The following is a 16,581-nucleotide window of genomic DNA, read 5'->3' on the forward strand; positions in this document are numbered from 1 at the left end:
GCGGCGGGAAGAGGGGCGGAGGGCGGTGAGGAGGGCTGCAGCCCGGGCCAGGAGGGAGGGAGGGGGGCCGGGAGGCTGTGCCAGGCGAGCCGGAGGGGTGCTCGGCGCTCCCCCGCCCTCCTTCCGGGAGCGAGGATGCAGACTCTGAAACTGGCGCTGCTGGGCTGAGGCGGAGGCAGGGGAGTTGCAGCGCGCGCGGCTCGGTGAGTGTGTCTCCTGAGCGCGGAGAGGTGGGGGGAGGCGGAGGACGAGGAGGAGGAGGAGGAGGAGGAGGAGGAGGGGGAGAATGCCCGGAGCCGCCGCCGCTGCCGCCGCCGCCGCCGCCGCCGCGATGCTCCCGGCTCAGGAGGCTGCCAAGCTTTACCACACCAACTATGTGCGGAACTCGCGGGCTATCGGCGTGCTGTGGGCCATCTTCACCATCTGCTTTGCCATCGTCAACGTAGTGTGCTTCATCCAGCCCTACTGGATAGGAGACGGCGTGGACACCCCGCAAGCCGGCTATTTCGGGCTCTTCCACTACTGCATCGGCAACGGCTTCTCTCGGGAGCTGACCTGCAGGGGCAGCTTCACGGACTTCTCCACGCTGCCCTCGGGAGCCTTCAAAGCCGCCTCCTTCTTTATCGGCCTCTCCATGATGCTCATCATCGCCTGCATCATTTGCTTTACCCTCTTCTTCTTCTGCAACACGGCTACGGTGTACAAGATCTGTGCCTGGATGCAGCTCACCTCCGGTGAGTGCGCGCTCACCTCCGCGGAGGCGGGGGGACCCGGGGCGCTCGAGCCGGGGAGAGACGGGGCGGGGGGGCCGTGCGCGCCTTTGGGGGCCGAGCAACTTGAATCCGCTCAGGCGGGAGCCCTTGGAGGCCGGAATCCCCGGGGTTCCCCAGCCTCGACACCAGCGCCTCGTCCCGGGGCTTTCGAGAACCTCCAAAGTGTGGGGCACGCCACCCAGAGGGACGCGATGGAGGCAGGGCGGTTGCTGGGCCGAGTCCGCTACGAACTAGAGATGAGGAGAAAAAGCGGGGGCTCAGGGCGCGAGCTGAGGGACTAAGCAGGAGCTGGCAGCGAGGCGAAAAGCGGATTTGGAGTGATTGTAGTGCAGGGAGGGTCAGCCTGCTCTGTGGCTCTCTGGGACTGTTTCAGTCACGGCTTCTTGAGTGTGGTTGAGAGCTGGAGTGAAGTTGCTTGTCCCGGGAAGTTATAAAATTTTTATCATCCATCTGGAGGTGAAGAAATCCGAATTCCGTTTTGGGTTTTACCCTTTTAAGAAAAACATGTAGCTAAGAATGTTTCTTAGCAATTCCCCAATGTCACGTCTTCAGTTTGCTTCCTTGTCAGAGCAAAGGTCCTTCCATTTCATCTTTACACGGAGAAATCTTGAGGGAATCAAGATTTCTCAAGATCTCAGTTTTGGGGAAGTGGCTTTAGGAAGATGGGCAGAGAGGAAATGAAAGCTTGTTTGGTATCTCTGATCACTCTTTGCCTGTGGATGATACATGGTTGCTAGCTGGAGAATATGAGAGTACTTTTTCTGAGCATCAAAGTTACTTTTAACCCAGAAAGGATGGGGGTGCGTTTCTTGGTGGCTTTGGAGAACCCTGAAACAAAACTGACTCCTTTCCCTACCTCCCGTGATCCTGATTCCCTCTCTGCTAGCCACCTTGGGTGCCCTGCCTTCTAAAGGTAGACTCCATCCTCTGACACTTGACACCCTCCTGTTTTTGTTTTGATTTTATGGATGGTCTGGTTGTGAAGGGATATAGGATGTCTCAGGCAGCCACATTCTCATTTGTATTTTGTTTTATTGTTTTCTTTCTTAAAGGTGTTACCTTCAAGATTTTGTAGTTTTTCCTATGCCTGGGGAGGTTTTCTGGGGAGTAGGGCTTTGATCCCTGAGTTTACCAGAATGTTACAGGACGATTAAGTCCTGAAGGGTGCCGGACAAGAACATTAAGTTCATGATCTTATACTGCTAGTTTACTATAGGAGAAGCTTGTGGGAGAATAAACTTGTTTGGAAGTATTTGCTTTGTATTAAGTATGCCTCAGCTGGTTTTGATTTGCCATATACGGTGAACATGTGCACATGAGAGGCAAGAAATGTACACCAGTAGAGAACACCCCCCAAAAAATATACCATTATTCTTCTGAAATATGAGTTTTCTGCTTTTCCTTCTGTCCTTCCACCCCCAGCTTCTTGAAGCACCCCTCCCCCCATGTTTTTATATATAATGTTGTCTTTTATGGCCATTTCAAGAGCAGACTAACTTTGAGATTTGGAATAAATTCATATATTATTGTTGTTCTTGACACTTAGCGCTGGTTTGACTCTGAAGATAGCAGGACATTGAGGATGCAGATGATTTAGAAAAAAAGAATTGACCCTGCACAGCTAATTTTAATTTTTCTAAGTTAAATGACCTATTTAGACTGGTGATTCAAATTAGATTCTTTTTCAAAGGTCTGAAAGTAATTTGCAGGTGATTTCTCAACATGTTGCAAGATATTTTATTTTTATGAGATTTTGTGCTCTAAACCAAAGTTATTGATTTAAAAAGGAAAGAAAACTATCTTTGGTAAAGAATTACCATTTTGAAGTTAATACAAACTGCAACTAATACAATGTTTTTTTCTTTCCTCTTCCTGGAATAGAGCACACAAAAAACATTTATTCTGCAGTAGTGAAATATGATGTCATGTTTTCAGAAATTTGACATCAATATACTGTCCTGTTTCCCATATATCAATGTAAAATGTGATGATAGCCTTTGTACTGATGAAGATATAAGGACATTCACTTCATTTCCAGAGAAGTCCAGATCCCTAAGTTTCTGGCATACTTTAAAAACCTTTATTTTCAATTTATTTGGTATTTTATTGCTAGGTAAACCACAGAAGGACATAATCTTATTAATTACTGAAGTATATTAATTAAAAAAGAATTGATTATGAATCAAAGTCAATTATATTAAGAGTTAAAGTCAGTTTTATTCACAGATTTTTTTAAAGGATGGGATAAAGAAGGTATATCTGAAGAAAGTTTCGTTTAACGTGCTTTTCAGGTTTTTAAAGTCTCATGACACTAACAGTAAATTTAACAAAATGTATTGTAAGTTACTGTCAAAGTTTTGTTTCTAACCTTTAGGCTATTTCTCTTTAATGTTAAGAAGGCTTCTCATAATTTAAGTGTACCTAGGCCTCTCAAGTGTAATTTTCTAACTATTAAGATGAGACTTAATATGCCGTTTGCTTGAGACTGTTTAACCTTCATTGGAAGTCAAATGATTAAGTTGTGTATTTAGTTATCTAAGCATTTTACTATACTAACCTCGTATATCAGAGCCAGGTGGAATATCCCATATGAAATGATACACTAAGATGATGAAGCAGGAGACTTTCTTGTGGCAATACAACATCAAGAATTAGTCTTTTTATGATTCTGAACAATGAACTAGAAAAAGTACTTTATTTATTGGACCTGAAAATGATGTTGCTTTTTACCTAGATGTGCAAAGTGCACATAATTAATGGTGCTATTATGAGCCCTGCCCTCTCCTTCGCGCTCTCCCCTCTGAATCATCATTAACCTCAGCGAAGTGAAACTACAGAATTAGGAGCTAATATGTCACACTTCTTCCAGGTGTAATCCTATACTTAGGAACCATGCCTAACATAAAGACTGAGGACAGAAAAATAATGTGTAAAATAAATAAGAACAATTAGAGATGCAAAATTTCCCAAATTCACAGAGAGACAACTTCTTGAGAAGAAAAGAGAGATGTTTCTTCTTTCTGTATGATTTCTCTACTGAAAAGAAAGAGGTAGATCTGTACTTGTCAAGCAGGGCAATAAAGTACAGATCTTTTTTTTTTTTTTTTAAATCAGGATGGCAAGGGGATTTTGTCTTTCTGGGAGCTTGACTCTCTGCTTTCATGTATTTGTTTTCAAATCAGTATTTCAATCTGTTTCCAAGTCTATTAAATAGCCAAGTTTCATAAAGGTGGGGTTTTCTTTGTTTTATTGACTATCAACCATGTCTTAAATTGTTTTCAGAAATGCAAGTTTTACCCATTATAGCCCAATGAAATCTTTTCTTTTTTTAATAAGCTAAAGCATTAAGGCAGAATTTAAGGTTTTTAGACATCCACCACAGACTTTTTCGTGGAAGACTGCAGATGAGGAGGTACTTGGTTTCATCTGTGAATAAGGGGCACCGGATCCAGTTAGATTTCCATATTTGGTAGGGATAAGATAGGAGGAGGGGGTTGCATTCACCAGATCCCTATCTCTAGTCATTCTGAGCGTGCCAACAGGAAGGGCCACCAAGATGGTGAGGCTCTATGGCAAGGGTTAAGGGCTGAATTGCTTAGTTACCTTCCCCGGCCTCCCAGCCTTAGTTTTCCCCAGCTCTTTTTAATCAGCTTGCTTTCTTAAATTTTATACCTTTGTCATTTAGGTGAGATGAGAATCACCTGAGGTAATTACTGCATTTCTTAGCCTGCAGGAAGAGCCTTGGTAATGTTATACCATTCTATCTCAGGGCACCTTGCTCTTTTCTTATATATCTTATCAGCATTTGAGATTACAAATGTGTTTGTTTGTTTATTTGTTTAATGTCTGTCTTTTCCAGTACACTGAAAATTCTTTATATCCATGTCTGTTTTTCATATAGCATAGACGTCAAGATCATGGACACTGGAGTAAAAAGATGTGGGTTTGAACCCTGGCTCTGGTACTCATAGACTGTATGACTTAGGGAATTAATTTCTCTGTATGTAGTTCAGTTGCTCATCTGCAGAGTGAGCGTATAATTGTACTTACCTCAGGAGATTGGTGCAAGGATTAAATAAGCTAAGGTGTACAAGAGAACAGTGTCTGGCACATAGTAGGCAAGCAGTATAGTTGTGTTAGGTAGGGTTACTGTTCTTATGTTATTATTACTACTGTATCTTGGCACACAGTAGTACGTATATATCTGGCACATAATAGGTATTCATTTTTATTGAGTTAATAAAAAAATGCATGATTAATGGCATGAAGAATGAAAAGAGAAGGAAGTGATTTAAAATGTCCCACATGCCATGTTGAGAAGTGAATACCATATACTTTGAAAGCCATGATGCTCATCTTTCTCATTGGTTTGTGGCATCAGCAGTAATTGCACTAAAGGAATTCTTCCAAAATTCTTTGATGGCAGTGGTTGTGACTTGACAGCCTAATTCGTGATGAGCTTATTCCCAAATGGAGGGTTTTTCTGATGCATAGGTAATGATCTTTATTACAATGCTAGGATATAATTAATTATATCTTAGGATTCAGCAAATTTTCCCTTACCTTTTAGTTTCTCGTGAAAAAAAAAAATCATGTTATTCAAAATGGAGGTTTTATGTAAGAATCAAAAGGTCAGGCTTTCTTTCATAAGAGAGGGGACTCCTGTTCCAGGTTGGGTTTCCTTGCACGCCTATAGGAGCAATCTGGACAGGAGAAGAGGATATGCCTTCCAGGCTTTCCTTTCTTCTTTCTGGGCATCAGAGCAGATGTGCTCTTCTTGGACGTGCAGGCTGGCTCAGATGGGTGGCCCAGCATGTGCAGAGCTCTGATGGGGAACTCTGAAGAGAGGACAAGGTCGGGATTTACTCAAGTTCAGGACCATCATCACCAGTTCTCTATTTGGCTGGTGCTGAGCATGTGAGAAAGTGAGGTCTTGCCTCTTGGAGCTGCTAATCCATCCTAAGTTCAGAGTTATGGAATGGCCCTGAAGAGGGGTTTTTCCTCTGCCAGAGCATTTCAAATACTCCCCCAGATTGCAGAGAAGAATGCGTACCCCCAGGGAAGGCAGTTTTCATTTTCTTACAACACATTTCACTTACAAGAATTTTCGATTTACCAAGCCAAACTTACAAGAAAATGATTTGAAATGAGAATTTAGAAATTTTTTTTTTTTTTTTTTTTTGCTTTTATGTAGCATGACAAGGACTATGAAGAGATGTTGGAAAATATATTAATGTGAATATCAAATGATTTTTATAACAGTGAGATTTTAAGTGAACATTTGTGAAAAATAACAGACCCCATATAACCCATAGGTATATTAGGTGGTTTCTTTTCTTGGTGTGAGGCTCCACATTTAACAGCTTTTTTCCATTGTAAAAATGTTAAAAAGGTGCTTATATGCATTTATAAATAATATATATATACACATACATACATAAGCAGAATATGGTATCAGATGCTTAACATGAAAATGATTATTTAGTGATTGGTGCTTCTGTTTGGTGTGATGATATCATGCAGTAAAGAGAATCCAGGTGGCCAGGCCAGTATGTTACATTTTATGTACATACCTTAGAAATCTTAAAAGTGAGTAAAATTTTAAATGAAAAAAACCCCAAAAAACAAAAAACCCCAAACCCAGCAGAGCATACAGCTATAGTTGCAGCATGTTGCTCAGTGCCCTTCTGCGTGTGGTGTGAGGAGACAAACTATGGGGAGAGGAGTAGAGAGAACTTCAGATTGCACTGGCATGAAGCAAAGAACACTCCAGGAGAATTCTAATTTGGGGGCTTCATAGCATGATAACTGGGAGAGTTTTAAAGTGCAATTTCCATAATATATTTGAACCTTGGGGGTCAGCACCAACTTTAATTAATGTGATTTTTCCTTATAATGAGTCAACTGGAGTTTTTATTTGATATGAGGAAAGACCAAGGAGCTGACCTTTATTCTTAATAATAACAAGAAGATATTAATAATGACAGAAAGCTAAGAGGCTGGTTCACATAGCAAATAGTAGATAAGGTATTTGATGATTTAAACATAAAGCTGTTATGAAAAGTTATTAGGGCATTTCGAGGAAAGAAAGAAAACAACACCAACCTCCCCCAGCATCCTAAATGTTTACATAACTAATATCATGCAGCTCTCAAATTATGATTACGATTCTGAGAGGCTTGTACTGCACAAGGTCACAGCACCATCCATAGTTAAATTGTCCTAACTGTAATCTTGAGCACATTTCTCATTGCTTCTGCTAAAATAAAACAGAAGAATGAGTAGCTTGCAAGAGGAAGATAAATAATTTTTTGATCAATATAGACATGAACCATATCTAATTACTACTGAGCAGAATGAAAAAATAAAGCAAACTTTTCTGAAATGGAGTTGCTGGCATGGAATTGCCAGAATGGGTCTCTCGTGCCTGGATTCTGATATCATTCCTAATGAAACCAGGTCTGCAGTAGTGTAGGGACTGTCTGTGTGTCCTTAATAGGAGAAAAGATCCTAAATGATAGGCTGTGTGAAGTTAGTCTAATTGCATGAAATTTTGAGATTATGACTTATCAATGAAAAGGCTAGTGGAAGAGTAGTGAAAGGTAGTGAAATGAATAATAAATAGTTGTAGATCAGAAAAGAGGCCTTAGCTCAAAGGCAGACATGCAGAACTTAACTAATCAGAAAAGTTTCACACTAGAAAATGATGGCAAACAGGAGCTTGAAGGGAACTCAGCTTTGGCTTTAGTACAGAATGCATCATAGGCCCATTTACTTAAGTGTCTGGAAACTCCTGGGGCGGGGTGCTTTGTATGGACTTTTCTTGGTTTCAATGAAGATCAAGAGTGAGGCTGTAAAAATCAGAGTGGGAAATGTGTATCATCATTGACAGGAGGCTCAGTATTTGAAACACAGGCAAATAGATCCAGATGTGAAGAATGACAGGGACATAGAAGAGTGACAGCAAAAATAAATGAAGTATGAATAGAGAAGAGATGAAGAAATTCAAGGTTGAAAAGCCTGTGAAATTTGATAACATCAAAAGCCCGTTGAATTTGATATCATCAATGGCTTAAAAATGTATTGACACAGGATAAGCAGAGAGCTGGAATATGCATTACAGTGCAAAGCTGTGTGCAAATCCCAATTATCAAAAAAGAAAAATTATGGCTCCACCCCCCCGCCCCCTGTAGGAAGTTGCAGTAGATTCTAAAATCAAGCTATACAAAGAGAGAGATGATAGAGTTTCTTGTATGGCAGATGCAAACATAGAGGATTGCAAATCCCTGATGAGGGCTCGAACCCGTGTCCCCTGCTTTGGCAGTCAGATTCTCAACCACTGCGCCACCAGGGAAGCCCGATGCTACATATTATTTAACTCAATGTCCATGTTTTAACCAGTTGACTGGACAAGATGTAGTACTGACTAGTTGGCATTTTTAAAAAACCTTCATAGAGAAAGAATTGCTGTACTGTAGCGTTTTACAAACCATGGTTGGTGACCCTTTGATAGGTCACGATATCAGTTTAGTAGATAATGATCAGCGTTAAAGCTTGGATTAAAAAAGAATAGAAAATGTGAATGCAATGCAGATAATAAGGGTTTTGTGAAAACTTTATTTCCTAAAATATTTACATATGTGTATGTGGACTAGATTGCAATGTATTGTTTACTATGGGCTGTATTCAAAATGTGTGAAAGATACTATTCCAGAGAAAAGATGATGTAGTATGAATTTAGAAAAATAATTACCTCTTGTTTGGAAAACTGTGAAAGTTTTGCACCAATTCATAGGTAATTTTGCATTAAAGGGTAGATTAGGTTTTTACCTATACTTAACTAAACAATTTGAGACATTTTTCTTATCTCACTTCCATTAATAACTTAATGCTAATGTACCTCAGTTAGATTGTGGGTTGAATGAAAATAAGAATTATTTTTTCTAGATGTGATTTGATTGGCCATTTATGTGATAAAAATGACATGATCATAAAGCAACAATCTGTCTAAGCAAACATTTAAATAAGTATGATTAACCCAGTGCCAAGTGAATATAGACTCACAGGCTTTTAGAAGTTGGAGGGATATTAAAAATTATTTAGCAATCTCCTCGTTTCCTCGATAAAGAAATAATAATGGTAAATACTATTAAGCAACTACCATTTGCAAAAACCTTAGTATATTTAGTTTGTATATTTAACCTTCACAACAAACCTACAAGGTTAGAATTATTATGTACATTTGCATATGAAGAAACTGAGGCTTAAAAAATTGTTCAAGGTCAAAGAGCCAGTAAATGGTTTGAACCAAAATCAGACTCTCCCCCTGTCTGACAGAATATTTTGTGTCTGAGGCTGAGAGAAATTGTCTTGCCAAAATTACACCTTGATAGAGTTGAAACTAACACATCTGATTCCCAGTTCAGTGCCTTTTCTATCACTTTCTTTTGCCTCCTAACTTAAACCTGCATTTGCAACATTTTGTATCAACATGAAAGGAAGGATCTGATATTTACAGGGAAAATATCTACATGTTTATCAGGCTTCCCTCTTCAAGCATACTTAGGTGTGATGAGGTACTCCTTGTCCTATCCTTCTCATTTTCATAATCTAGAGCCTGGGTGGTCCTTTACCCACATTGTCCCCTTGGTTATATCTCAGATCTCCTTGCTGTTATTCTTAGAGTGTGAATTCCTGTAGGAATGTCCGCATTACTGGCTCTGTGTCCTCCATTTCTGCCCTGCATCAAATGTAGAAACATTCTTAATAGGTTTGCTTATTGATGGTAATGGTGAAGGTGGTGATGGTAGACAGGATCACCAGGTCACAGACACAGTTCCAGAAAGGGTAAAAATAGACTTGGGCAGCTTTTGGAGGCATTAGGGAACTGGGTGTAGATTTACATCTTGACTTGGCTGCTTATTGGCTGAATGATTTTGGCCAAGTCGTCTAACTACTCTTGACTTTCCATTTTCTTGATGTCATTTTTCTAAAGTTTACATAATTGTATTTTGGATACATAAAAAGAAGCTGTAGGTTATGGACATTAAAAACATATCATCTGCTAACCAAGTGTTGCTGTACCTTTACCAATAAAGTGAATATTAGGAAAACCATCAAAGACAGGGTGAAATTAAAGGAGGAAGCAAGTAGGGAACAATTATAGACAGATATCTAGAGTTAGATTTCCTCAGTATAATGAGACTTTAAATAAAAACACCTGGGACTTCCCTGGCGGCACACTGTGGTTAAGAATCCGCCTGCCAATGCAGGGGACACGGGTTGGATCCCTGGTCCGGGAAGATCCCACATGCCGCAGAGCAACTAAGCCCGTGTCCCACAACTACTGAGCCTGAGCTCTAGAGCCCAAGAGCCACAACTACTGAGCCCACGTGCCACAACTACTGAAGCCCGCACGCCTACAGCCTGTGCTCTGCAACAAGAGAAGCCACTGCAATGAGAAGCCCACGCACTGCAATGAAGAGTAGCCCCCGCTCGCCGCAACTAGAGAAAGCCAGCATGCAACAACGAAGACCCAACGCGGCCAAAACTAAATAAATAAGTTAAAAAAAAAAAAACCTATGTTTTTAGGATTATTGAATTAACGCATGTAAAACACTTAAAACTGGACCTGGCACACAATAAGCACTCAATAAACGTTAGCTATGATTGCCATTGTTGTTGTTATTACTACTACTAAAGAGAGCAGGGCGGAGAAGTGGTTAGTATTCAGAAAATTTAGTAGACAGAAAAATTGGACTCAGAATACACAACTTAAAGAATGATAATTTCATTTCACAACCTGTATATGCCAGACCTACCTCATTCTGAGGATCAAGAAAGATAATGGCTGTGAAAGCCTTTTAGAAACTGCAGTGTTACATAAATGCCATTGTGATTCCTAGAATAAATTTTGTACATTAGTAAGAAAACACCATATTCAGTTAAGAGTTTAATTTTGTGTTGACAGGGTCTAGCTTTTCCATTTTATTTGTCTACAGCAGTGGCTCAAAAGTAACAAGAATATATTTTGGAGATAACGTTGAACTATTTAATAAGTTCAACTGAACTAACCTGAAAAAAGAAGCCATGTTTTGAAGGCAATGTGGACCAGACAATCTTCTGATTATGTCAAGACCTAAGCATTTAGGCATTCTTGTTAAGTTCCCCCCCACTGACAGAGAAATATTATCAGGTATTACCCTCTTCACAAAAGAAAAATTGAATATTCTCTATCTCTAATAACATCACGTAACAGGAACAAATCAGAAGAAGCATTTTATTCTGTGTTATTTTACAGGTAACTGTAATATATTGAAAATTAGGTTTCTCAATATGATATCTGTGAATCTTTATTTTTCCGCCTAAGTAAAGAAAATAGTGATTTAAGATTCTCAGATTTATGCTCAAATGAAGATTGTGTTGCTCTGTTTTTCATTAGCATGTTAATTCCTTGTATTTCTTTAGCTTTTCTAAAGAAGGTTTTAAAAAAGCTCAACACTGTTTCTTACTAATAGTCTCCTTTCAGGTTTAAAGTCATCAGCTTATTGTAAAATGAGAGTATCCATTTGTTATGACTACATCTATGACTATGACCCAAACTGCTGGATTGAATAATGAACAAATGAACATTCTCTGTTCTACATAGTATCAAGATCCCTTTTGTGGTGAATATCCAGAGTTGAGGTTGACAAGAGAACTTATTAAATAAGCATCCTTGATCAGACCATTTGCTTCTAGAGGTGCTGGTGAGCACTGCTGGGCAGCCTCCCAACTGCATCCTGCAGGGCATGGTGAATAGCTCTGCTCTTGCAGACCTCTCGGTCTGCTGGAAAGGGCTCTCCAGCAAGATGAGCTGGGATGGGGAAATGGGCCAGGATCTGTCCAGCTCTGGTTCACTTTGCTGAAGACCCCTCCATGCACTGCAAGATGGGCTCTAGAGGGAGCTCCAGCCCTGTCATCTTCTCAGAACTTTCCTTTTTATAGGGTCAGGTCCAGAGTCATTTTCCCCCTGACACTATGTGTAAGATAGCATTTTAGAGGATGGAGGGTGGAGGATAAAATATGAAGGCTGAAAAAGAAAAGGCATTCATCCAAAATCCAAACAGTAGACGGGAACACTCATTTACCTATGAGGAAAAAGCCAACTCCTCCTGGACTTTTTTGCAGTCCCTTGCCTTGATATAAATTCTTTGAAATTACTCTCTGTAACTTATCTGACTTGTTAAGAGGCTGTTGTGACTTTCCACTGACCTACTGTTTTTAGAGGACTCACTGGATGGTCTTTCTCCCTTCTGAACATTTTGGCTATTGTTTCTCAGCTTGGAGATGGACACTTTGGAATAACTTGGAATAACTTGGATGGACATTTTGGAATAACTTGGAATTGGAAATCCCTGGCGAATTAGCAGGTCACTGGAGACCTGCTAATAGTAGGTTACTGTAGAATTCAAAAGAAGTCGAGGCATACAGAACTGCAGGATTCTAAACAGCTGTTTGATCTTGGTGGTCATGAACTATGCATTATGGTTGCAGGTTGCATCTCTGTGTTACTGAACCAAACTTGGGTCCACTCACCCACTCGAAATAAAGCCAATCTGCTGACACCAGGTTGTGGTGAAGGAAAGTGCAGTGCTAACTGTAGGGCGCCAAGCAAGGAGTTCAGGACAGCTACTGCTCAAAACACCTGAACTCCCTGATGGGTTTCAGCAAAGTATTTTTAAAGGCAAGGTAAGGGAGGGGTGTGCATGTGATCAGCTCATGCACAATTTTCTGATTGGCTGATGGTGAGGACAGGGCGGTGTCACAGGTTAACTTTATCAATCCTTAGGCGCCAGTAAGGCTGGGGGCTACGTGCTCATGATCATCAAGTAGTTAATTTCTTCCATTTGGCGGTGGTTTTAGCGTCTGTAAAACAACTCGGGAAATGTACATCAGATATTATTATCTAGGTACTTCAGAGAGGAGCTACAGCAGAGGGTGTGGGGGAGGGGTCTGTCCTGGGAAGATTCCATAGGGTTCTGCTTGGTTACATCTGCAGCAGCCTGAGCATGTTTTGAAAATAAAAAAAAAAAAAAAAAAAGTAGAATTGGAAATACCATTTCTTGGGAAACTTTAGGGACTTTGCAGAATTTAAAAATAATGTTTACAATAACTTAGCACATGGACCCCAGCCATAAGCAAGTAATGCTTCACATGATCAGAATGAAAAACTGGGCACCTAATTTCGTTATTAGTGCCTACCTACATATTCCAGTCCCCATTTCCTTAAACACAAAAGTAACAAAAAAGAGAATGAATGAGTGCCTGCTATATTCACACAGACCTTTCTCCACTGGAAGCCACTCAAAGAACACACAAATTCCGTTCTTTTCTTTTCTTTTTTTTTCTTTAAAAAAAATGGAACCTGAACTCAGTCTGGTTTCTATTTTGTCTCTTTGGGAACCAGAAGTACAGAAAGTTCTTTAGAGGAAAACTTTCAAAAAGCACACTTCCCTGCCCAATATCAAGCCCTTTTTTTCCCATCTTGTGCTCAGAAAGCATTCTTTTTAATCCTCCTCAGATTTCCCCCTCATTAGCGCCAATGTTCCACTCTGCCCCCATTGCCCTCTAAAGTGTCTGTGCCTGAACAGACCAAGCAGAAAATCTGGAACTGTTTGGATATTGTGGTTCAATATAGCACACTAAGCATTGCTGTGGGGCCTCTTAGAATTTGGGGGCTGAATTTAACGTGCATAGAACAAAGGAGAAGAATTCTGCAATCAATGTGAGTTCATTTGATGAAGGCTGTTCCTTTCCTTTGTGTACTGTTAAAGAATTGATTTTTTTACAAAAGGTTTCTAAAAAACCAACCTAATGATGTGGGAGGTGGTCCCTTTACACTAAAGTTTTAATTGTGATAGATTTACTCAGGAAATAGAATGTCTCATATATAATTTTTTCTCTCTAAGTCTCATTGGGATGTGAGCAGTTCATTTGGAATTTATTTCCAAATGTGTTAAACTATGACCTAAGTTTAGTGTAGAAATATGACCTATATGAAGGCAAGCATGAACTTGTACAATGGAAGATAAGGTGATTTAAATTTCTATTGTAGTTACAATGTTATTTAGACTAGCCATCATTCTGGATTTGTTTAACATTTGCAGAATGAATCATTGTTTCAGTTCATCTGCAAACATGTTATGAATAATATGTTTTATATTGTGTGTATGTTGCCTGTGTGTGTTTGTGTATAGAGTTTAAAAACAATAATGACCATTTGTGTATCTGCTATCCACTTTCCTGATTATAACCACCCAGAGGTAGCCGCTTCTCTGAGTTTTGTGTTATTACCCTACATTCCTTATAGTTGTATCATTAACGTACATATTCCCGAGTAACATGTTGTTTAATTTTTGTCTTTTTCTGTTTTTAAAGGAAATGTTTTTAATATTTCACTGTTTACCATGGCATATACTGTAGATTTTTTTGGCAAATACTATTTATTAGGTTAAGGAAGTTCTCTTGTATTCCTACATTGATAAGAAGTTTTTAGATTGTGAATATATATTGAAATTTATTGAATGAATTTTTGTAGCTATTGAGGTAATCAAATGACTTTTCTGACTAGTATATATTGATGAGATGAATTACAATACTGGATTTTCTGATTTGAAATATTGCATTTTTTAAACCAAAGCCAACTTTCACATACATTGTGAGACTCAGCAGTCTCTAATATTTTATTTATTATTTTTTAAAGTATTTTCATGAGTAAGGCTTTTTTTTTTTTGCATTGTTGTACTGTCATTATCTAGTTTGGGTATCTGAGTTATGTAAGATTCATAAAAGTATTTGAGAAGTCTCTTTCTTCTCTTTGAAAGAATTTGTGAACCATTGGAATTATCCGTTCCTTTAATGTTTAATAGAATTACCTTGTAAAAGTATCTGGGCCTGGTGTTTCCTTGAGGAAGATTTTAAACTACTGATTACATTTCTTTAATTGTTATAGAATCATTCAGGTTTTTCATTTCATCTTCAGTCAGTTTTTTTTTTTTTAACATCTTTATTGGAGTATAATTGCTTTACAGTGGTGTGTTAGTTTCTGCTTTTTAACAAAGTGAATCAGTTATACATATACATATGTTCCGATATCTCTTCCCTCTTGCATCTCCCTCCCTCCCACCCTCCCTATCCCACCCCTCTAGGTGGTCACAAAGCACTGAGCTGATCTCCCTGTGCTATTCAGTTGCTTCCCACTAGCTATCTATTTTACGTTTGGTAGTGTATATATGTCCATGCCACTCTCTCACTTTGTCACAGCTTACCCTTCCCCCTCCCCATATGCTAGTAGGTCTGTGTCTTTATTCCCGTCTTACCACTAGGTTCTTCATGACCTTTTTTTTTTCCTTAGATTCTATATATACGTGTTAGCATACTGTATTTGTTTTTCTCCTTCTGACTTACTTCACTCTGTATGACAGACTCTAACTCCATCCACCTCACTACAAATAACTCAATTTCGTTTCTTTTTATGGCTGAGTAATATTCCATTGTATATATGTGCCACATCATTCATCTGTCGATGGACACTTAGGTTGCTTCCATGTCCTGGCTATTGTAAATAGAGCTGCAATGAACATTTTGGTACATGACTCTTTTTGAATTATGGTTTTCTCAGGGTATATGCCCAGTAGTGGGATTGCTGGGCCATATCGTAGTTCTATTTTTAGTTTTTTAAGGAACCCCCATACTGTTCTCCATAGTGGCTGTATCAATTTACATTCCCACCAACAGTGCAAGAGTGTTTCCTTTTCTCCACACCCTCTCCAGCATTTATTGTTTGCAGATTTTCTGATGATGGCCATTCTGACTGGTGTGAGGTGATACCTCAATGTAGTTTTGATTTGCATTTCTCTAATGATTAATGATGTTGAGCATTCTTTCATGTGTTTGTTGGCATTCTGTATATCTTCTTTGGAGAAATGTCTATTTAGGTCTTTTGTCCATTTTTGGATTGGGTTGTTTGTTTTTTTGTTATTGAGCTGCATGAGCTGCTTGTAAAGCTTAGAGATTAATCCTTTGCCAGTTGCTTCATTTGGAAATATTTTCTCCCATTCTGAGGGTTGTCTCTTGGTCTTGTTTATGGTTTCCTTTGCTGTGCAAAAGCTTTTAAGTTTCATTAGGTCCCATTTGTTTATTTTTGTTTTTATTTCCATTTCTCTAGGATTCAGTCAGCTTTTAAAGATATATTTTTCTAAGAATTTGTCCATTTCATCTACCTTGTCAAATTTATTGGCATGAAGTTGTTCATACTATACTCTTAAAATTGTTGGAGTTGTTCGTTGGCATCCTATTTTCTTTAGATAAATTTTGCCAAAAGTTTGTCAGATTTATTAGTCTTTTTCTTTATTTATTTTTAATTTTTTTAATTAGTCTTTTTAAAAGAACCAACTTTGTTGTTCTTCTCCATTACATCCCTCTGTTCTATAGCATTAAGTTTTGTTTTTATTTTTTATTTCATTTCTTCTATTTTCTTTGGGCTTATTCTTTTGTTCTTTTTCTAACTTCTTAGTTGGTTACCGAGCTCACTGATTTTTAGCTGCTATAAACTTACAGAAAAAATGGCTTATCCATAATGAGACTTTTGAAGAGATTGTCTTTAAAAGTTTTTATTAGGAATTGCATGCAACCATCTCAAGTATGACATAAAATGAAAAAATACATACATTCATGAAAGAAAGTTCAAGTTACTTTAAAGATATTTACAAATATTCTAATGGCAGGTTTATACAAATTCAGTATATTTAATATTGGATATATATTC

At 38.9% G+C, this 16,581-nt stretch overlaps 1 protein-coding gene across 4 annotated transcripts in view; it reads left to right on the top strand.

Moving 5' to 3' along the window:
- Positions 1-285: 285 nt before the first annotated feature.
- LHFPL3 (LHFPL tetraspan subfamily member 3) overlaps positions 286-16,581 on the top strand; it is a 543,757-nt gene continuing 527,461 nt past the window's right edge. For 3 of the 4 annotated variants that reach the window (XM_036863249.1, XM_036863248.1, XM_036863250.1), the window contains exon 1: positions 287-734. In XM_036863249.1, the coding sequence (XP_036719144.1) occupies positions 287-734 (448 nt within the window). Of the gene's footprint in view, positions 735-16,581 lie in introns of all 4 variants that reach the window. The other variant, XM_036863247.1, reaches the window with a different exon arrangement.

This window comes from Balaenoptera musculus, chromosome 9 (genome assembly GCF_009873245.2).
Source record: "Balaenoptera musculus isolate JJ_BM4_2016_0621 chromosome 9, mBalMus1.pri.v3, whole genome shotgun sequence".
In the NCBI taxonomy this organism is placed as follows: Eukaryota; Metazoa; Chordata; class Mammalia; order Artiodactyla; family Balaenopteridae; genus Balaenoptera; species Balaenoptera musculus.